At 52.7% G+C, this 22,041-nt stretch overlaps 1 protein-coding gene across 1 annotated transcript in view; it reads left to right on the top strand.

Moving 5' to 3' along the window:
- The window catches only part of NUP214 (nucleoporin 214), an 88,595-nt gene that overhangs the window by 5,138 nt on the left and 61,416 nt on the right, over window positions 1-22,041 (top strand). Inside the window, exons 4-14 of the mRNA XM_055140152.1 lie at window positions 26-224; window positions 1,207-1,277; window positions 2,136-2,199; window positions 2,801-2,904; window positions 5,729-5,835; window positions 6,423-6,489; window positions 10,873-10,999; window positions 12,807-12,968; window positions 16,165-16,624; window positions 19,822-19,958; window positions 21,590-21,684. Of these exons, the coding sequence (XP_054996127.1) occupies window positions 26-224; window positions 1,207-1,277; window positions 2,136-2,199; window positions 2,801-2,904; window positions 5,729-5,835; window positions 6,423-6,489; window positions 10,873-10,999; window positions 12,807-12,968; window positions 16,165-16,624; window positions 19,822-19,958; window positions 21,590-21,684 (1,593 nt within the window). The remainder of the gene's footprint in view (window positions 1-25; window positions 225-1,206; window positions 1,278-2,135; window positions 2,200-2,800; window positions 2,905-5,728; window positions 5,836-6,422; window positions 6,490-10,872; window positions 11,000-12,806; window positions 12,969-16,164; window positions 16,625-19,821; window positions 19,959-21,589; window positions 21,685-22,041) is intronic.

The following is a 22,041-nucleotide window of genomic DNA, read 5'->3' as shown; positions in this document are numbered from 1 at the left end:
TTTTTCTGGGCTTTTATTTTGAAAGACAAAACCGCAGAAGCGCCCCTTTGCCTATCACAAGCTTCAGAAGGATGCGGGCGGCATGGTGCTGGATATGAAGTGGAACCCCACGGTCCCCTCCATGGCGGCCGTGTGTCTGGCTGATGGCAGTATCGCTGTGCTGCAGGTCACGGACGTCGTCAAAGTGTGTGCGACGCTTCCTTCCACGGTGGCGGTGACCTCCGGTGGGTAACACGGACTCGCTGCCGATCATACAGTCGTGGTGATTGATTCAAACCGTGGTTTTGGAAGTAAAGGAGATACGTTTTTAAATATTATTTGCTGTTGCTTGGTAAAAGTGGAGGGGAAAGTGCTCTCCTGCCTTCCATAGCGCTGGACATTCTGCATGATGGACCTCAGGTGCGCTTCGATTTTCTAGAGAAAAGTCTTTTGGGGGTGCCAAAAAGGCGGGGCACGCACAGTGGTGCTCAGGAATCACTTCTGTCCATTTGGCCAGAAAGCATTGGAAATAGCAGAGAACTTTTTTTTTTTTTTTAAATTTGAAAACCTCTGTTCTCCTTATCTTAAAACTACAGAAATCTTTAGCTTTCTGGGCACTGTCCCATTGAAAAGGTAATTTTTGTTTTCTCTATTTTGGTCACACCTGGCGATACACAGGGGTCACTCCTGGCTCATGCACTCAGGAATTACCCCTAGCGGTGCTCAGGGGACAATGTGGGATGCTGGGATTCGAACCCAGGTCGGCCGCGTGCAAGGCAAATGCCCTCCCCGCTGTGCTATCGCTCCAGCCCCTGGAAAGGTAATTTTAGCTATCAAGTCAGTCACTGTATCACTGTCATCCCATTGATCAATGATTTGCTCTAGCGGGCCCAGTAACGTCTCCATTCGTCCTAGCCCTGAGATTTTAGCAGCCTCTCACCCTTCCCAACATTAGAGGTGCCACATTAAAGGCTGTTCAGGGTCAGGGGAATGAGATCCATCATGTTACTGTATTTGGCATATGAATACGCCACAGGGAGCCTGCCAGGCTCTTCCGATCAAGTCAGTAATTCAGTTAATAACGATTTCTTTTTCCCCCAGCGAGGTCAGTGCTACAGGCAGCCATCCGGGGACAGGGCAGGGAACAGGGCCCGCTCGGCTGCTGGTTCAGGTCTCACTGCTTCGCCCCTTCCTCCCCCTTGAACCGGTTCTCTCTTCTCTGCCTAGTGTGTTGGAGCCCCAAAGGCAAGCAGCTGGCAGTGGGGAAGCAGAACGGAACTGTGGTCCAGTACCTTCCTGTGAGTGCTGCCCTCAACACGTCAGAACTCTGTTTTCACTGAAACTGTGCAATGTTTGGTGTGGTTTGACAAGTTGTTGGTGTTTTCTCTTCTTTTTTTTTCTTTCTGGGTTACACCCAGCGATGCTCAGGAGTTACTTCTGGCTCTGCACTCAGGAATTACTCCGACGGTGCCTGGGGGATCCCGTGGGATGCTGGGGATCGAGCCCGGGTTGGCCCTGTGCAAGGCAAACGCCCTACCTGCTATACTATACTCCGGCCCCGGTGTTTTCTCTATTTAGCCGTATTTTATGCTCATTGCAATAAATTCATTGGTCCACACGTGGCATAGAGCAAAGAGTGGGACTTTTCCCTTCAGTCTCATCCTTCCCCCAGAGACATGCCCTGTGTTCCGGGTTCTGTTTAGTGGAAGCCTTCAGAGCTTTCTGGAACATAGACAAATCCAGCTTTCTCTCGTGACCTCCAAACAGAATATTTCTGTTTGCTGTAATTCGGGACCAAGAACGTGGCTCGGGTGGTAGAGCCCACGGGCCTGGCAAATGCGAGGCCCTGGATTTGATCCTTGCCCCCGCGTGGCTCTGGATCCCTGGCACTGCACGGCCCCAAGGCATTGCAGGATGTGGCCCCCACAGAAGCACAGACCGTGTAACAAAGCCTGCAGGGTGAGGGCGCTGGCTCAGGGGTCAGGACGCCACCACGGTCTCCTGAACACCAGTGAGTGTGGCCCAGCCCCAGCCTGCCCTGCGTTGGTCGGCTAGTCTGGGGACCGTCTGAGGACTGCAGAAGTGTTGAGCACCGTTTCCCAGCTTTCGGGATTGTTCCATTGATACTTTCTTTTTTTCCCCCAAATCTCTTTCAGACTCTGCAGGAAAAAAAAGTCATTCCTTGTCCTCCATTTTATGAGGCCGACCATCCTGTCCGAGGTAACACTCTGCCTTTCACAGGGGACCAAGTTTTAGACAGGCACCGTCTGTATTCCAGAATTCTGAATCCCAGGATATGTCTCGTAGCTGCTGGGCGGTGTTGGAGCCTGTGTGAACGTTCTAGTTAAGTCAGCGTAGCACTGACCCTCTGCTCGCATGGCAAATCCACATCTTTTATTAGAATTCTTTTTTTTTTTTTTCTTTTTGGGTCACACCTGGCTATGCACAGGAGTCACTCCTGGCTCTGCACTCAGGAATTAGCCCTGGCAGTGCTCAGGGGACCATATATGGGATGCTGGGAATTGAACCTAGGTCGGCCATGTGTAAGGCAAACGCCCTATCCACTGTGCTATTGCTCCAGCCCCTTTTTATTAGAATTCTTTACGATTTGCCCTGCAGGTAATTGGCCAGAAGAAAATTCCACTTTGGATTAAATTCGGGTTTTTCAAGTCTGTATCTGTGGGTCATATCTAGTCTCTGATCTGGACCATTGTTAAAGCTGGAATATAGGATAGTTTGACTTTTCCTCCGGGGGTGTCAGACCGGTGGCGTGGCAGAGCTGCTCCAGCTAGGCAACTTGGCGGGCTGTGTTGTCTTTCAGTTCTGGACGTGCTGTGGATCGGCACCTATGTCTTCACCATCGTCTACGCCGCTGCCGACGGCACGTTGGAGACGGCTCCGGACGTGGTGATGGCGCTGCTCCCGGTACGTGCGTCGGGGAAAGGAGAGCTGCGCTGCGACGCAGTCGGAAGCCTCAGGCTGACTTCCGGCTTCCGTTTCCGCCTCCGCTGGCAGCAGTGGTGGAACCGTAGGTCTGAGGGTCCACGGCTGCGCTGTGCGCCCAGGGGGCCAGGATGACCATGTTCACTTGGAGCATTTTCACTTTCTCGTTACGAGCTGAACAATTAGAAAACTTGGTTTAGTTTCAGCTCTGAGCTGAGTCTTCATTGATGTTAACCTGCGATAAAGAAGTTTCAGGAAAACAAAAACTGAATTTAGAAAATCTTCCGGAGACCCGGGTGTGGCTTGATTGCAAGAGCGCCCTCCTTGCACGGGCGACACTGGGGCTGCCCACATGGGCCAAGTCGGGTTCTGGTGCTACGGCAAAGTGTGCAACCTCTGCACGGCAGCCAGTGTGCAGCCCAGGCAAGCACTGCGTGTGAGCTGGAGTTTGGCCCCTGGTGGGCACAGGTGATGCATCTGGAAGTGTGCACCTGCCCGGTGAGCACAAGGCTGTGTGTCTGCAGCACAAGGCTGCACACAGGCCTGTGTGACTGCTGGCTAGCGCAGCAGTGACGGGAAGGGTTAGCCTGAATAAACATACGTACGAAGGCCTGCAGTATGCCGGGCCCTGCCAGCCTGAGAGAGCTCAGCGGTGACCACTGTTTGCATTCTCTAGAGTTGGCCACTCAGCAGCTGAGGGTGCTGGAGGGAATGGGGGTCCGGGAAGGAGGATTGCTGGGTGCTGCTTAGGTGGTGTTTAGGGCAGGTCTCTGGGGAGGGGCCCTGGGAGCGAGGAGTGAGTGATAACAAGCCGGGTAGAATTACAGTGGAATAATGAGATTGGTAGTGTTACTGCATGCAGTGGCCTTGAAAGGAATAATTAAGAGCTTCATGTCTAAATAAAGGGATTTCAAAGGTCAGAAAAAATCTTTCTTAAAGATGTTTGCAAAAGGACTGTCCACAAAAAAGTCATTGATTAAAAATTACTCTTAAGCCGTTTGTAGTTCTACCATCCAGAAGTAACTTAATGTTTTTTCAGTTAGATTTCCACTTCCAAAGCTTCAGTATAACGGGCGGGACTTGCACGGATCCCACTTTACCTCAGATTGGCTGTAAACCTTCCTGTGTCAGTGAATCTGTATTTGACTTTGGGGGCTTTATTTTGCTTTTCTCTACTGTTGAGTACTCAAACTGTTTTCTGGTTTCTTAATTTAATTAATTAATCGTATGCTGCAATACAACCTTTTAGGTATGTTTTTAACGATTATGTTTTAAGCTAAAAGCATTGAAGTGAAATTGCTAGGCCAAGAGGGCTGCAGGCAGGCCTCTGTGACTGGATTTCGGGTTAGCTTTTGATAACGTTGCCAGGTTATCTTTTATCTATTTTGTTTTGAGGCCACACTCCACTGGGCAGGGGCAGACAGGGGTCCCTTGGGGCAGTGTTCAGGGGGCTGTGTGGTGCAGGGGCTTGAGCCTGGTCCTCTTGCATGCAAAGTCCATGCTCATGCTCAGCCGATTGTGTTCTTTCTGCAGCCTGACTGCTTTTCTGAGGAGAAAGAGTCGTATTTGCAAAATGTGGGAGAGGAGAGGAGCGAAGGCTGTGAAAGAAGGAGTGATATTACTTGTGGTGGGGGGGGTGCACCCCATAAAGTATAGGGGAAAGAGCAAACCAGAGGAGGGGGTGCTCAGCTCCAGGCCCTGGTGTATCTGTCGGGACAGCAGAGCCTCCGTCCGTGTCAGTGAGCAGTGGTTTCAGCACCTGCCAGGCCGACATGAGCAAAGCATGACTCGTTTCAGTTCTGTGCACTTTAAAAACACGCTAATAGAGGCTGGAGAGATAGCACAGCGGGCAGGGCGTTTGCCTTGCACGTGGCCAACCCGGGTTCGATTCCCAGCATCCCATATGGTTCCCCAAGCACCACCAGGAATAATTCCTGAGTGCATGAGCCAGGAATAACCCCTGTGCATCGCTGGGTGTGGCCCAAAAAGCAAAAAAAGAAAAAAAAACAAAAAAAAAACCCAAAAGACCAAAAAAAAAAAAACCCGCTAATAGCAGTGCATGACTCCAAAGCAGCATTGAAGGCCTGGCAAGCTCCCCGTGGTGTATTCGATATGCCAAAAACAGTAACAACAAGTCTCACCATGGAGACGTTACTGGTGCCCGCTCGAGCAAATCAATGAGCAATGGGATGACAGTGCTGCAGTGCTAGTGTTTATTAACTCCTTGTGTTCTGTGCCATGTGTGGGCAGAAGCTTTGTCCATGCTGTTTGCTTTCATATGGCAGCCTTTTAAAAAGATTTTTTTTTAAATTTTATTTATTTATTATTATATTTTGGCTATTTGGATCACACCCAACTATCCACAGGGGTTACTCCTGGCTCTGCCACTCAGGATTTACTCCTGGCCGTGCTCGGGGGACCATATGGCATGCTGAGGATCCAACCCAAGTCGGCCTCGTGCAAGGCAAACGCCCTCCCCGCTGTGCTGTCGCTCCAGCCCCCACTTGGCAGTCTTAGACAGTCCTCCTTTGAGCATTTATTTGTCTCAAACGTGAGAAATGGAAGCTCCTAGAAGTGGCATCGTCTGTGTTTGCCCTCACGCAGAAAGGGGTGGGAGAGGCTGGGGTCAGCTGCGGGCAGAGCAGGCTCTGTGATGGCCCAGCGCTGCTCCGTGGCACTGTCCCCTCCCATCTGTGTATTCGGATGTAGTTTTTTTGAGCAGATTTCCTCATAAAATGTAATTGGTTTCATCTTTTGAGATTCTTAGATTTAAAGACCAGTCAGGAGACGTTTTCTCTGTTTTCAGAAAAAAGAAGAGAAGCACCCCGAGATATTTGTGAACTTCATGGAGCCGTGCTACGGCAGCTGCACGGAGCGGCAGCACCATTACTTCCTCAGTTATGTGGAGGAGTGGTGAGTGCCCACCCGGCCCCCCGTCTCCTAGCGCACCGTTCCTTCCTCAATTACGTGGACGAGTGGCAAGTGCCGCTCGGAAAGCGTTTCCCGGAGAGGAGAGTCGCCCCCAGACACGCCCTGCACGTGTCTGCAGCTCCCGTGCCAGATACTGCCCGCCTGCCTGCTGCTTTTATTTCCCCAGTGTTGAAGTGGTCTCACCCATGTGCACACTGATACTAAGAAGGCTGTTTGCTGAGCCCCTGCTGCCCTGAGAGAGTACTGTTCAGGGGCCCCCTGGGCGCCGCTGCTGAGAGCAGGCAGTGCAGGCGGATTATCTGCCGCAAAGCCTCGTCCTCTGGGTGATTTTATTTGCATGCACAGTGTTACTGCACCAGAACTCGGACTTGATCCCGTGTAACTCTCCTTGTCTGAAGTAGACAGGCAATTGACTGAGTCCTGTGAACTGAAAGGCGAGGCTTCAAGTCTGAAATCCTTGTATCTTTCCTCCTTGACATCTTGCGAGCTCCCCGGAGATGTCACTGACCTGGTCAGGTGAGAACTGCTGCTGTTTGGACTTAATGGTCTGTCTGGTTTACTCCTTAAAGGGACTTGGTGCTGGCAGCGTCTGCAGCGTCCACAGAAGTTGGTATCCTAGCTCGACAGAGTGATCAGGTAACTTTCTCTCTCGTCACTTTCCCGCGATGGCCTTTCCAAGCACTTAGAGCTGTGCAGTTAAGATCCGGGCGTGCCTCCGTCCCGCTCACGGATTGCTGGCTGCGGACAGCTCCGCGGTGGTAGGGGCCCGTGCTTTGTGTTGGATGAATGTGGGGTCAGCTCTAGCTCCGCCGGGCCACGGAGCTCCCTTCTGTCCTGTGAGGGCGCGTCTAGAACGTGAGGGAGCGTTCTGTGGCCTCATCCTCCGGCAGGAGGATGCCTTGGCGCTCAGGAGAGCTTGTCCTGCCGTGTTCAGTTTTATGTCCTGTCCTTGAATCAGAAGCTTGTAGATCAAAGCAACTCGCGACTCATCACAAATACTTACTTTGACTCCGCAAATGCCCGTGTGCATGTGAGCACCCACTTTCCCTCTTGCACGTGGACTCTTGCAAGGCCAGGCCTGGGTGAGGAGCTGGGCCTGGGGAGCGGCTGGCGCCAGCTTCCCCCGAAGCACCTGGCTTGGCATGAACCTGCTCTGTCCGTTAGATGCGGACCCCTCATCCTCGGGGGCTCCAGGAGGCCCGCCATAAGCACGCGGCTCTTCCAGCGTCTAGGGTGGGCGACTCCGGGCTCTAGGGTCTCCAGGCAGGCCTCGGAAGTCTGATTTACTGCTCTTGGAATAGCTTTACAACTCCCTTCTACAAATAACATTAGGAATTCACACGGAAAAGATACTTTTTGGTTTTTCTTAAAATAACTTGTGTAGCCCAGTTGCATATAAAATAACTTGTGTATATGGTTAAGCAGTCAAGTAACAGAGGAAGGCTTACATGTCTAAGTCACCCAGTCCTGCTCGCCCCCTAGAGCAGCCTTCTTTTGTCTAGACTTCTGGGTTTTGTTTCTTTCCCTGCCCTTTGGCTTCTTGATTTTTTGGGTCACACCATGTGTTGCTCAGGGCTTACTTCTGACTCTGCACTCAGGAATCACTTCTGGTGGTGCTCGAGGAACCCTGTGGAATGCTGGGGACTGAGCCTGGGTCAGCGTGTGCAAGGCAAATGCCCTACCCTGTATCACTTCGGCCCCTAGCCGTCTGGTTTTGGGGCCAGAGCCAAGCTGGGCTCAGGTTTACTCTTTTTTTTTTTTTTCTGTTTTGGGTCACACATGGCGATGCACAGGGGTTATTCCTGGCTTTGCACTCAGGAATCACTCCTGGCGGTGCTCAGGGGACCATATGGGATGCTGGGAATCGAACCCAGGTCGGCCGCATGCAAGGCAAACGCCCTCCCCGCTGTGCTATCACTCCAGCCCCTCAGGTTTACTCTTGACTGTGCCCCGACATCACTCCTGGTGGGGGGTAGGGAACCCTGTGCAGTGCTGGGGATCCAACCTGGGCCATCTGCATGCAAGACAAGGAAGTGCCTTGCCTGCGTACTATTCTCGGGCCCCAAGAGAGCCAGGCTTAAGCGTTGCCCACTCGCAGTTCGTGTTCACCCGGGAAACACAGCACTGTCCAAGCTGCCAGAAATCCTCCACTCATTATGCAGTTGCTTTTGAAATAACCTTTAGTCATTGTGCATTCAGAAATCATTTCCTCTCACAGAACTCACATTTCCTCTCACACAGCTTCCCATGTGTGCTTTTGTGACACCAGGGGGCTTGTGACCCACAGTTTTAAGAAGCAGAACTCTAGAGGGACTGGAGTGATCGCACAGCAGGAAGGGCGTTTGCCTTGCACGCACCCAACCCAGGTTTGAGCCCCGACATCCCACATCGCCTCTGGATCTCCACCAGGAGTGATCTCTGAGCACAGAGCCAGGAGTCAATCCTGAACACAGGCACGTGTGGCCCCAAAACAAAAAACAGGACCTGAGAGATAGTATAATAGGTAGGGTTCTTGCATCGCCCTCAGCCAACCAGGGTTCAATCCCCGGCATCCCATAGAGTCCCCTGAGCACCTCCAGGAGTAATCCCTGAATATCACCGGGTATGACCCAAAACAAAAAAATTTCAATTATTATTTTCTTTTCCTTAGATAAAAATCTGCTTTATTGCTGGTTATTGATTTTTTTTTTAAGTTTTTTGCCTTAAGGCTGTGTGACCAATGAGGATTTAGCTTAAATCGAATCTTTCAGTCCCTCTTCCCACCACTTTAGTGACTTCTGTTGTGACTTTCGTATTTTATTTCTTTATTTTGTTTTGTTTTTCGGCGATGCACAGGGGTTACTCCTGGCTCTGCACTCAGGAATTACTCCTGGCGGTGCTCGGGGGACCATATGGGAAGCTGGGAATCGAACCCGGGTCGGCCGCGTGCAAGGCAAACGCCCCACCCGCTGTGCTATTGCTCCAGCCCCTCTGTCCCCTTTTTGCCGTCAAGTGCTTCCCCCCCTTCAGCCCACCCCCACTCTGGCCCCTCTTTGATAAAGTCAGAACTGCTCTTGTTCCTCCGAATAGGGATGGCCGGGTACTGCTTGGTTTATAGGTTGTTTCAAAGTTGAAACATTTTGTTGAGCTCATGAGTGTGGTCTGTCACTGCAGAGCTCATCAGGAGGCCTGGCCACATCCCCTCGATGCTTCTCTCCTACTCACTGGACACCTGGACACTCCGTCCCCCTTCCCTCGTGTCACCCATGAGGTGACATGAGTTTTAGTCAGTACTGAAAGACCAGGTGTTCGTGGGTCTTTTCTTTTCTTTTCTTTTCTTTTCTTTTCTTTTCTTTTCTTTTCTTTTTTCTTTTCTTTTCTTTTCTTGCTTTTTGGGCCACACCCAGAGATGCTCAGGGGTTCTTCCTGGCTCTGCACTGAGGAATTAGTCCTGGCGACGCTCGGGACACCATATGGGATGCTGGGAATTGAACCCAGGTTTGCCTCGTGTGAGGCAAATGCCCTGCCCGCTGTGCTATGCTCCAGTGCCTGTTTGTGTTGTTTTTTTTTTTTCTTTTTGGGTCACACCTGGCAATGCACAGGGGTCACTCCTGGCTCTGCACTCAGGAATCACCCCTGGTGGTGCTCAGGGGACCATATGGGATGCTGGGAACCGAACCCGGGTCGGCCGCGTGCAAGGCAAACACCCTCCCCGCTGTTCTCTTGCTCCAGCCGGTGGTTTTTTGTTTTTTTTTTTTAATTGAATCACCATGTGGAAAATAACAATGCTTTCAGGCTTAAGTCTCAGTTATACAATGCTGAAACAACCGTCCCTTCACCAGTGCACATATTCCACCACAAAAAAAAAAAAAAACCAGTATACCTCCCATCTCCCCCACCACCCGCCTGTGTAACTGATAAATTTCACTTTACTTTCTCTTTACTTTGGTTACATTCAATATTTCAACAAAAACTCACTATTATTGTTAGGAGTTCCCCACTAGAGTCAGACCTGCTGTGAAGAGAAATGAGGTCTTGGATTTCTGTATTTTAGCAACTAAGTCCAGGGAAATTTCTTCCAGAAATTGGATCATTGCAAGCTTGTAACTCCCATCTGTGGTCCTCATAATATCTCGGTCGCCACCCCCCCCTAGCTCCCCTGCCCCCGGCAAGGAAAAGGCGAGAGAGAAAAACCTTTCCCCTCCTGGGCAGGCATGGGGCCGCGGCTTAGTTCTCAATCTGGAGACATTTTGCAAGGAGCTGCTGGTATCTCGAGTAGTTTAGCTGGCCTCTGGAGTCATGCTGTGCAGCTGCATGGGCTCACATCTCAGCGGGGAGCCTGTGTGAGTGTTTTTTTTTTTTTAAGCCAAGAATCACTTTTTTTTTTTTTTTTTTTTTGGTTTTTGGGTCACACCCGGCGATACACAGGGGTTACTACTGGCTCATGCACTCAGGAATCACCCCTGGCGGTGCTCAGGGGACCATATGGGATGCTGGGAATTGAACCTGGGTCAGCTGCGTGCAAGGCAAACGCCCTACCCGCTGTGCTATTGCTCCAGCCCCAAGAATCACTTCTTGGAAGGAACAGAACTCAGTCTTGCAAACTGAAGCGAAGGGGAAATTGGGAGGGTGGAGATCTAATGTTCTCAGGGAGTCCAGGGGCGGGAAGATGGGCCCGTGTTGGGACAGTGTGCCTCGAAAGTCCCCTCTTTCTCTGGATCACCGAGCACAGCACTCGCGGCCCCCTCTCAGATTTCTGGAGCAGGTTGTGACCAGCTCGGGTGAGCAGGTTTCCCTGGCTACGTGGAGCCGTCAGAAAAGCAGCCTTTTCTGTTTGCTTTCGGGTCTCAAGGCCTGAAACACCAGGCGCAGAGCTGGGGTGGAAGGCTGACGCCTCACCTGCGGGGGACCCAGGACCTTTAGACCCATCTGTCAGCGCACAGCTCGAATCAGAGTCGGGTTTTTCTTTTCTCCTAACAGGAACCACTGCAGATTTCTAACTGCTGTTTCCTTTCATTTTTTCTTCCTTTGTTCCCCCAGATTAATTGGGAGTCTTGGCTGCTGGAGGACTCCAGTCGCGCTGAACTGCCCGTGACTGACAGAAGCGACGACTCCCTGCCCGTGGGAGTTGCCGTGGACTACACGAACCAGGTGGAAGTGGCCATCAGTAAGTGGCGCCGCCCTCGGGTGCCGGAGCTCGCTCGCGTCTGTTTGTTCTGGGCCACCGGCCGTTCTCAGAACTTCTCAGAGCTGACTCTTGGCGGCCGTGGGGGACCGTCAGGGGTGTTGGGACTGGACACGGGTCAGATCCACGCAAGGCCGGCGCCCTCTCTCTTGATGGCCCTCGGGCCCCGAGAGCCACTTCTCTGTGCCTCTGGCTCACACGAGACCCTAGTCTGCATTCTCGCGCCAGGCCAGGCTGGGTTTCTGCTTGACGTGAGCGGGACATGGCTCGGAGACGGCACTCGTGTCAGGCCACGCGCCAGGGAGCGCACCCAAGTGTCCAGCACCTGTGGGTTTCAGGGCTTGCATCTGTGTGCTTGCTTTTGGGCTACTCCTGGTGGTACTCGGGGCTGACTCCTGGCTGTGTGCTCAGGGCTCACTCCCGGAGGGCTCGGGGACCATCCGGGGTGCTGAAGATCGAACCTGGCTGCATGCAAGGCAGACGCCTTCCCCACTGTGCCGTTGCCCCAGCTCCCAGGGGGCTTTGCGTGCTTCCCCGCTCCGGGTCCCGAGTACCTTGCACAGGAGCAGCCCCCAACCGAAACCGCACCCCGTGCCTGGTGTGACAGCCGACAGTGAGGGCCAGGCTCAGTGGTGGCATGCTGTGTGCCCTGTGCCTTTCTGCGGTCTGGCGTAGTTGCCGGCTGAGAAATGGGAAAGTGCCGTAAGCGGCGTGGCCTCTGCTCTCCATGGCCTCTGCACAGAGGCATCCCCTGTGGGCACCACGGGAGCCCCTTGTCCTCCAAGAACTTGGTCTGGGACCAGAGTGATAGGACAGTGGGTAAAGTGCTAACCTTGTATCTTGTCGACCTAGCTTCTATCCTGGCGTCCCATATGGTCCCTAGGGCACCATCAGGTGTGACCCCTGAACTTTGCCAGATGTGACCCCCACCAAAAAACCAATATCAACAATAAAACCCCAGCAAAGTATTTAGTCTTATTTAGTCTCATTTATGATGAAGTTCTAAAGACTTTGTTGAAGATCTAAAGAAAACAGGCTTTTTTTGTTCATTTGTTTTTGGGTCACACCCCGCAGTGCTCATTTACCCCTGGCTCTGCCCTCAGGGATCACTCGTGGTGGGCTCAGGTCTGTATGGATGCCAGGGAGTGAACCTGGGTCGGCTGCTTGTAAGGCTCTTTGCCCTACCCACTGTACTATCGCACCAGCATCCAGAAAGCGTCTTTTTTTTTTTTCCTTTTTGAGTCACACCAATCGATGCACAGGGGTTACTCCTGGCTCTGCACTCAGGAATTACCCCTGGCGGTGCTGAGGGGACCGTATGGGATGCTGGGAATTGAACCCGGGTCAGCCACGTCCAAGGCATATGTCCTACCCGCTGTGCTATTGCTCCAGCCCCCAGAAAGCGTCTTAACTGACAGTTTCTGCTTCTATTTCAACTATGGATGCAGATAAAGTAGCCTGAGTCACTTTTCTGTGTTGTATTATATGTTTCCCGGAGTCTCGGATTTTCATGTATGTCAGCCTGAAAGACTTACAGCCTTGTGGCTTGGTTCGGGGAATGTTGAATTGTGTGGCACTGAGACACTCCTAAAAATCAAGACACCTTCCGGGGGTCGAGGCCGTTGCAGACCTGTCAGGGCTTCTGTGCAGGACTGAAGGGCTCGAGGCAGACACGCGGTGGACAGACAGAGCTGTGTTAGGACAGGCTCTCGGGTGGGACCTGGGGCGGGGGGTAAGGAGGGTGAGTGAGAGGAGCCTCTTAACCGTCACGTTCACTTCCTGTTCCCAGATGATGAGAAGACGCTCCCTCCTGCTCCAGTTCTCTTGCTGCTTTCTACAGACGGTGTGCTCTGTCCGTTTTACATGATCAATCAGAATCCTGGGGTCAGGTCCCTCATCAGGACCCCGGAGCGGCTCTCGCTAGAGGGAGAGCGACAGCCCAAGTCATCAGGTATGTACTGTCCCTGGCCGGCACCGCGGGCTCTCCGGGCCCGTCCCGAGAAGTGTAAGGCGTGCGGTGGCTCTTTCTCCCTGGCTTCCTGGCTTTACCTTCGCCTGGCCCGTGTGGACCTGCCTGCTCCAGATACTGCCATGTATGAGCCTGAGTTAGGGTCTGAGTCATGACGGGCTGGCACACATTGTACCGTCATACTGTAGCGTTCTGCTCAGTCACCAGGACAGGATATTTACTGATGAAAAGTTTTATACATTCTGAGTTGTCTTTTTAGGGGGGGGAAATGCATGCATAGAGTTCGTAGAGGCAGTACGGGCATTAGAGGTCTTGCCTTGCACGGGGGCTGGCCCTGGTTCGAGCTCTGATTTATTTTGGGGGGGGGTGTCACAGCCAGTGGTGCTCAGGTGTTACTCCTGGCTCTGCTCTCAGGAATCACTCATGGTGGGTGGTGCATGGTGGTGCTTTGGGTTCCATATGGGATGCTGGGGATCAAACCCTGGTTGGCCACATGCAAGGCAAACGCTTTCTCGCTTTCTCCGTTATACTTTCACTCTAGCCCTGAGCTCTGAGATTCCATATGGCCCCAGAGCCTTACCCTGAGTGATCCCTGAGCACAGGTACGACTAAGCCTTGAGCACCACTGAGTGTGACTAAAGAACAAACCAATCTGAAGCCACTCCTAATATTAGCAGTAATTAAATTTCTTCATTTGTTTTCTAGCCCCAAACCTACACCTTACAAAAAAGTATGCATAGGAAAAATAGTTAATTGGATATTTAAATCTAAAATGATTTCTGTGTGATAGAGACTACTTTTTTTTTTTATTAGCGAATCACCGTGAGGTACAGTTACAGACTTACACACTTTTGTGCTTGCGTTTCAGTCATACAATGGCCGAGTGGCCATCCCTCCACCAGGGCTCGTTTTCCACCACCAGTGGTCCCAGCGTCCCTCCCACCACCTCCACCCAGTCCTCCCCCGCCCACCCGCCTCTGTGGCAAGGCATTCTGTTTTGCTCTCCCCTTTCAGGTGTTGTGGTTTGCAGTAGAGGTGTTAAGTGGCCATCATGTTTGGTCTGCTGTCTACTTTCAGCCCGCATCTCCCATCCCGAACGGGCCCTCCTAGCACCCTTTACTTGGTGGTCCCTTCAGTAGAGACTACTTTTTAATTTGTGTTTAACTTCTTTTTTTTATTTTTTGCTTTTTGGGTCACACCCGGCGATGCACAGGAGTTACTCCTGGCTTATGCACTCAGGAATTACTCCTGGCGGTGCTCAGGGGACCATATGGGATGCTGGGAATCGAACCCGGGTCGGCCGTGTGCAAGGCAAACGCCCTCCCTGCTGTGCTATCACTCCAGCCCCAGTTTGTGTTTAACTTCAAATAGTTGCTTCTCCTCCTTTGAATTGTATATTTTTTAAAGAAAAATGAGAAAGTATGAAAAATTACTGATCCATCAAGCAGCAGCCACAGTGGGCTTCCTGGTGCCTGTTCTCTGTACACACACCGTCAGCTTCCTGGTGCCTGTTCTCTGCACACACACACACAGCTTCTTGGCGCCTGTTTTCTGTACATACGTGTCAGGCTGTTATTTTTAGATTTTTCACAGTGACTGGAGGAAATAGAAATTCTTACTATTTTGATGTTGGGGCTACACCTGGTGGTGCTTGGGTTTTGTTCCTGACTCTGCTTGGGGGAACCACGTGGTTCCAGGGCTCAAACCTGGGCTTCCTGCATGAAGGCATGTGCTCGATCTTCTGCACTCTGACCCAGAAATACAGGTTTCTTGGAAAGGACATTTTTGGGCCAGATAGAGAGTATGGGGGATGAGGTGCCTGCTTGGCGTGCTGCTGACCCGTGTGACCCCTGACCCCTGAGGGCATAGACCCTCCAGAGCAAGAGCTGTGCTTTCACAGGCAGCGGCATTTCCATACGTGGTCTGAGCGTTTTGTTGCTCTAGGCATAGTGGAAACAAGCGTTTCCCTGGGGGTTCAGAAGGAAGACCTGTAAACTAAACATGCTGATAAAAAAATGCTGCTTATCTGACGTTAGTTTATGACTGTTGTGGGGGCCCCTCCGGCCGGTTCTTGCCTCTGTGCTCAGGAGTGACCCCTGATGGTGTTCAGGGGAGTGTGTGGTGCCAGGGATTCAGCCGGGGCATGACCTGCAGCTGCGGTTAACGCGCAAGGCGGTGCAGCCTCCTGTAGTGTCTCCGGCTCGTCTTTAGTGATGAAGCATAGAGGCGTGTTTGTAGGAAGTAGGTCCTGAGCTGCTCGTCTCTAGCATTAAAGCCCACTCCTCACTGCTGTGACCATTGAGACACCTGGCATGATCATCCCCCGTGGGTAAGTGTCCCCCCTGCACACACGCAGCCCCGCCAGGAGGGACCCTTGGGCACGGACCAGAAGTAAGCCCTGCGCACAGTTGAGTCCGCTCCCAAGTAAAATATCACAACCCTCGTGTGCGTGTGTCTGGGGCGTGGGAGGCACCTGGCGTTCCCTAGGAGCACGTGTGGCCCTGGCAGCGCCCGCAAACGCCACATGGCGGCCCTGGCAGAAATTGGTCCTTGCCGCTCTTGTTGGTTAGGATGAGGCCCTCCCGAGGGAGCTGCTTTCTTGCTTTGTCTTGAGATCTGATGTACGCTTAAGTGATGCGTGTAATCTGGCACCACAGTTGCTTTTAGTGACTATTAAGCGGTAGAAGTGTGAGTTGAAATGTTTTCCTGATAATGAAAGATTGCTGATGATTTCATTTTGCTGTAACAGTACATTTTTTTCCTTTATTACTCAATTGTGTGTCTAAGTTCTATTAGCCTGCCTTTTCCGTTTTTCTTCCAGGATTTTATACATTTTATTCTGTGGAATGTTAACTTTGGAAAGTTCAGTTTCAGCTTTACCTGTTTTTTTTTTTTCCTTCTTGAAGTAGGACCATTATTTTTCACTTCAGTCTACCCCAGGCCCTTTCATATGCTTCAGATTTCTGTTACGTGGGCCTCCACTGTACAGGCTTATGGTGGGGGCGGCACCGGGCAGTGCCCAGGGCACCCTGGTCTGACAGTGCTGGCCGTAGCCGTTAGTGCTGGGGATCGGACTCAGAGCCTCGCACAGGACAGGCGCATGCGCCATCCCTGAGAACTATTCCTGAGCCCACCACTGGAGGGTTAATTTCTTCCTCTTTTCGTTTTCTCGCTGCAGGAAGTATTCCCACCACCCCGACCTCCTCGCCAGCCGCCCAGAAACTGGATTCTCCGCTGGCCGCAGCTTCCATCTCTGTGCCTCCCTCGGGGCCTGCTGCCCCCACCTCCACCTTCTCTCTGCCCTCTCTCGGCTTCTCCTTTGGCACTTCCTCCTCGAAGCCGTCTGCGTCGGCAGCTGGGGAGCCCCCGCCATATTCCGGCACCTTGAGCACGTCCAAAGCAGCCCTGGGCTCCAGTGCCCCCGCCTTCGCTTTCGCTTCTCCTCCTCCCCACGCCTCCCCCGCTCCCACCCCTGCGGCCTCGCCCGTGGCGCCGGCAGCTCCTCCCTTCCTGGGCTCCTCGGGCTTTAAGCCCACCCTGCAGAGCACACCGGCCGCCAGCTTGCCCCCTGCCAACGTGGGGCTGAAGCCCTCCAGCCTGCCCGCGGCCGCCACGGCCAAGGGCAGCCCGAGCGAAAGGTAAGAGCGAGAGACGGGAGAAGGGCAGCTACTGGCAAGTACTTGAGTCCCATGTTTGGAATTGCTGGAAATAATTTTTTTTTATTTTGTATTTTCCAAAGTCATTATTATGGGGGAAAGAGCAGGAAAAATTTTGCATCGGTAAACAGAATTCGGAAGGGCCTCATAGAGCTTCAGTGTGTTAGCCGCGGTTGGTGGCTTATGTCTAAGGACTGGCTCTGCCTTTTCTGGTTGTCCGCGTAGATGGTATACCTTTAGGAAATAGATGGTGCGGAGCCCCGTCTTCCTCGGAAGGAATCCCGGAGGGGGTGATTCCGTGCGTGGGGCCACTCCTGCCCCGCTCAGTGCCCTAGCTGCCCACGGCAGGACACAGTGCGGGACAGGGTCCGGGCAAGCCCCTTACTCGGGCACTTGCTGCCGCCCCCAGAGATGGCGTCCTTGCCCGTTTTGTCTCTGCCCCGTTGTCTCTCCAGACCCCTTTCTCTGTGACCCTGTGCAGCTGCAGGTCCCTGCCTGGCCCTCCTGGCCCCGGGCTGCCCACTGCTGCTCTGACGGCCCCAGCGGCCACCACGTCCGGGGCCTGTCTAGTCACCTTTGAAAAAGCCAAAAAGCACTTTGTCACCACTCGCTTTCCCCTTAGAATCTGGGTTTCCTGAGAGCAGTGGCGGCTGGGCAGCGCTGCCGGCATCCCCAACTCTCCTCTCCCGCTCTTAGCGGGGCTCTGGGCACCGCCACCCTGGCCATTGTTATGCAGGGGACTGCGCGGGACCCCCGGGACTCCATCAGGATTCACCCTAATCACCAAGTGACTGTGTCATGATTTTTTTTTCCATGCAAGATTTGTGATATTTTAATCAACTGAATTTTCACAGTGAACAATACATAGTGGTTAACTTTTTTAATTGGTGAATCACCGTGAGGTACAGTTGCAGACTTACACACTTTTGTGCTTTCGTTTCAGTCATACAATGGTCGAGTACCCATCCGTCCACCAGTGCCCATCCTCCACCACCAATGGTCCCAGTATCCCTCCCACCACCCCCACCCATCCCCCCACCCAACCCCGCCTCTGTGGCAGGGCTTTCCCTTTTGTTCTCTCTCCTTTCGGTGTTGTGGCTTGCAGTAGAGGTATTATGTCATGATTTATTTGGGGGTGGTCATTTCATGCTGGCTCTTTAAGAGGGCAGATATTTCACTCTTTCATTTTTCCTTTTTACGGGGGGCTGGCATACCTAGCTGTGTTTAGGGGTCACTCCTGGCAGTATTTGGGGGAACAGATGCAGTGCCAGAGACCCCAAAGATGGTGACTGCTTACCCTTCTTTTCCACTTTGTACATAAGAAACTCAAACCAGTTCTTAGTAAATTCCTTCTACAGGGGAAGAATTTTTTTTTTTTTTTTAGCTTTTTGGGTCACACCCGGCGATGCACAGGGGTTACTCCTGGCTCTGCACTCAGGAATTACTCCTGGCGGTGCTCAGGGGACCATATGGGATGCTGGGATTCGAACCCGGATCGGCCGCGTGCAAGGCAAACGCCCTCCCCACTGTGCTCTCGCTCCAGCCCCTACAGGGGGAGAATTTGATTCCCACTTCTTTTATTTTTGTTTTGTTGTTGTTGTTTATTTTGGGGCCACACCTGGCTATGCTCAGGGCTTACTCTGCACTCAGGAATCTCCTGATGGTACTGGAGGGACCATATGGAATGCCAGGACCAAACCCAGGTCAGCTACATGCAAGGCAAGCGCCCTACCCATTGTACTATCAATCTGGCCCCTGAGTCTCACCCGTTAAAATAAAAACAATTGACTGGAGCGCAATCATGAACAATTTTGTAATGCTTTATCTCAGGGTGATTCAGTTTAAAAAAAGAGAGAGAAAAAAACCAAAAAACATACTAAATTAAAAATAAAATAAAAACAAAAATGAGCTGGATATTTTATATCATGGTAGCAGTTTTGTTTTTATAACTCCTTGGAAGTGTTCTGGCTTTGGCTTTTGACTTTTGACCCTTCCCAGCAGTGCTCGGGGCTGTTACTGATGCACAGGGATCACGTCTGGCAGATTCAGGCGAACACATGTGCTGAGGATTGAGCCAGGTCTCACATGCACGGCAAGTGCCGGAGACTGTGTCGTCTCTTTAGCACGCTACTTGATGTTTTCTTGACTTTTTCTTTCTTTGCTTGGCTTTTTACGGGACCTGTATCCTTTGGTCCCCGGGGTCAGATTCATGGCCTTGCTCTCATGAAGCCTGTGTTTTACCACAGCTGCACCCAGCTCAGCCCCTTCATTCTCTCTTTTTTTTTTCCTTTCTTTTTTGGGTCACACTCAGCAATGCACAGGGGTCACTCCTGGCTCATGCATTCAGGAATCACCCCTGGCGGTGCTCAGGGGACCATATGGGATGCTGGGATTTGAACCCGGGTCGGCCGTGTGCAAGGCAAATGCCCTACCCGCTGTGCTGTCGCTCCAGCCCCCCCTTCATTCTCTTTTGGTGTTTGGGTCATACCTAGTGTTGCTCAGAACCTGTTTCTGAGTCTGCTCCGGGTCATTCCTGGTGGTTCCTGCAGGACCAAATGTGGTACAGGGGTCAGCCACAGGCCAGGCAAGCACCTTGCCCTGGGTTATTGCTCCAGCCCCCAGCTAGTTTGTTTTAAAATAAACTGATCTTTGTTTCCTTGCAAGTTTACCTTTGTTTGTTTGGTTTTGCTTTGGCGGCCATACCTGGCAGTGCTCAGGGGCTACGCCTGGCTCTGCACTCAGAAATCACTCCTGGTGGTACTCGGGGCACCATCTGGGTGCCTCGGATCCTGTGCTGGGCAGTTGCCCTACCCGAAGGTTTGGCCTTTTATAAGAAATAGTGAATCGTGGGGCTGGAGTGATAGCACAGCGGGGAGGGTGTTTGCCTTGCACGCTGCCGACCCGAGTTCAAATCCCAGCATCCCATATGGTCCCCTGAGCACCGCCAGGGGTGATTCCTGAGTGCATGAGCCAGGAGTAACCCCTGAGCATCGCTGGGTGTGACCCAAAAAGCAAAAAAAAAAAAAAAAAGAAAAGAATTAGTGAATCGTTTCTTTGTTGTGAAGACAGAGGGGTTTGAGCAGTCATTTCCCATCTGAGCACTCTGCTGGCGAGCAGTGGGAAGAGTGTCTCGGCCGCCGGGTGCCTCCAGCCCGCAGCCTTCTCTGCTCTGTTCACAGCTCCCAGAGCGCACCCCCCATCCTGCCGCTCTCGTCTGCCTCCAAGCTCACATCCGGCTTCCTCAGCCACACGCCGCCCGTCTTGCTGCCGCCCAGTTCCGTGTCATCGAACCCGTCCGCCTCTCCCTCGGTACCAGGTAGGGTTCCAGCAGGCTCCTTGAGGGCTCCGTCCTGCATTTGCCCCTTGGTTTGCTTTTGGCCACACCCAGTGTTGCTCAGGGTTTACTCCTGGCTCTGCACTCAGGGAGCACTCTTGGTGGAGCTCAGGGGACCATATGGGGTGCCTGGGAGTGGACCTGGGGTAGCCTCGTGCAAGGCAAATGCCATCCCCACTGTACTGTTCTGTCTCTCCAGCCCCGAGTTCTGCATTCGCGGGCCAGTGGCCCTCGGCCCGTTCTCCCGAAGCTTTGTGTAGCCGAGCGCGCTGCTCGTGCCCCGAAAGGGTCTTGCTGGGGGCATTCGCCCTCGTGCAGTGCCTTCCCTATTGAAGGAGGTTCACAGCACAGCTCTGGCAGGTGCGGGGAAGGTTGATCTGGATGGTTCTTAAGCTCAGCGCCATGGGAGAGCGTTTTTGTACTTGACCTTCTGCCCTATTTAAGCAGCTTTATTCAGTAAGGATTACAGATGGGAAGTAATTAGTATAGTCAAGCAGACCGGAAGCGCACTGTGAAAGTGCAGGCGCACACACGTGCCGCCTCTCCTCCGTCCCGTCAGACCTCGGGAAACATGGCCAGGACCGTGTGATGTATCTGCGCCCTTCGCTCAGATGCACCTGCTCACACGCTCTTCCGCTTGCTTTATCTTTCTTTCTCATGGAAGTTGTTTTTCTAAAGCTTTTTAGAAAATTGGAGGCAGGGAGCGCTTTCTGTCCCATACATCAGGGTCTGTGTATGTGCGTGTGTGTGTGTGTGTGTGTGTGTGTGTGTGTGTGTGTGTGTGTGTGTGTGTGTGTGTGTGTGTGTGTGTGCGCGCGCGCGTGTGTGTGTGCGAGTGTGCGTATGTATGTGTGTGTGCATGGTTGCTCGCACCCGGGGTCCACAGCTGCAGCAGTCTGCAGAGACTCTGTTTCCACAGTTATCCAGCCGTATGTGTCGTGGCTGCTCCCGCCAGCCCGGGCACCACTTCTGTACATTCGAGTTTCCTATTGTTCTCAGCTCAGATAGGGCTTTCGAACGGGTAGCACCTGTGCGGAGCCTTCGCTCGTCAGTTTGTAGACTGTCTCTCAGTTTGGAATCCGGTAGTCTCCACACAGTGAGAACCAGGTCAAACGTTTTATACCACTGGTGGTACCTGATGTCATTTTGTCTTTGCATGAGCTGCTGTGGGGAATAAGAATGAGGCCAGTCACCTTGGCCTGCACGCATGTACACATGCCAATTATCGGAGACTCCCCGGTGTGGCCTGCTGTGTGAAAGGGGTTAGTGAAAGACGTGTGCTTGGGGCTGCAGAGTAGTCTGACGATAAGGCCTGACTCCAGCTTCTATCCCCACACCCCGTATGTGGTCCCCGCAGTCCCACCAGGAGAGATCCCTGAGCTCAGAGCCAGGAGGAAGCCCTGAGGAACAGTGGGTGAGACCCCAAGACAAGAGAAAGATGGATGTTTCTAGGTTACCTGGAGCAGTGGCTGAGAGAGCTGTGGCCATGACTCGTCTTAATAGATGTTAATAGAGATCATCAGTGGGGCCAAATACAGATTTGAGGACAGGACATTCACGATGGGAAGGACCAGGGGAGTGACACTGTGTTTCTTGTGACTGGATTCTGGCAGGGCGAACGACCCTCGGCAGTCTCAGCCCAGTGCCCTCCATGGCGCAGAAATCACCCAAGATAGCCCCAACGGTGACCAAGGCCGGCTCGGCCCAGGTATGTCAAGTGCACGTAAACTGCCGTGATTGTCACTGATGTCCCAAGCCTCCCGGCCGAAGAGCCTTGGGCACACCTCCGAGTGCTCCTCCGAGCCATGTGCTGAGGCGCGGGGGCTGCGGGCTTCCGGTGCGCGCTCAGGAGAGACATGTCCTGCAGCCAGTCGGACGTGACCCTGGGTCCTGCTCGTCCGGAGCTTCCTGGCTGTGCCGCCTTCTGTCCCTTCTGTCGGGAAAGGCTCTCCCTCTCCGTGTCGTTCCTCTGCGTCCCCACACCATCTCAGCTTGTTTCACGTGTTTGATTTCTTACTGACGCTAGGACGTGCTCCCCTTGGTGAATTGTCGTCTGGGCCCCCGG

This window comes from Sorex araneus, chromosome 1, assembly GCF_027595985.1.
Source record: "Sorex araneus isolate mSorAra2 chromosome 1, mSorAra2.pri, whole genome shotgun sequence".
Taxonomy (NCBI): domain Eukaryota; kingdom Metazoa; phylum Chordata; class Mammalia; order Eulipotyphla; family Soricidae; genus Sorex; species Sorex araneus.
The sequence above is the reverse complement of the archived record's forward strand: the minus strand, read 5'-3'. Positions and strand labels throughout refer to the sequence as shown.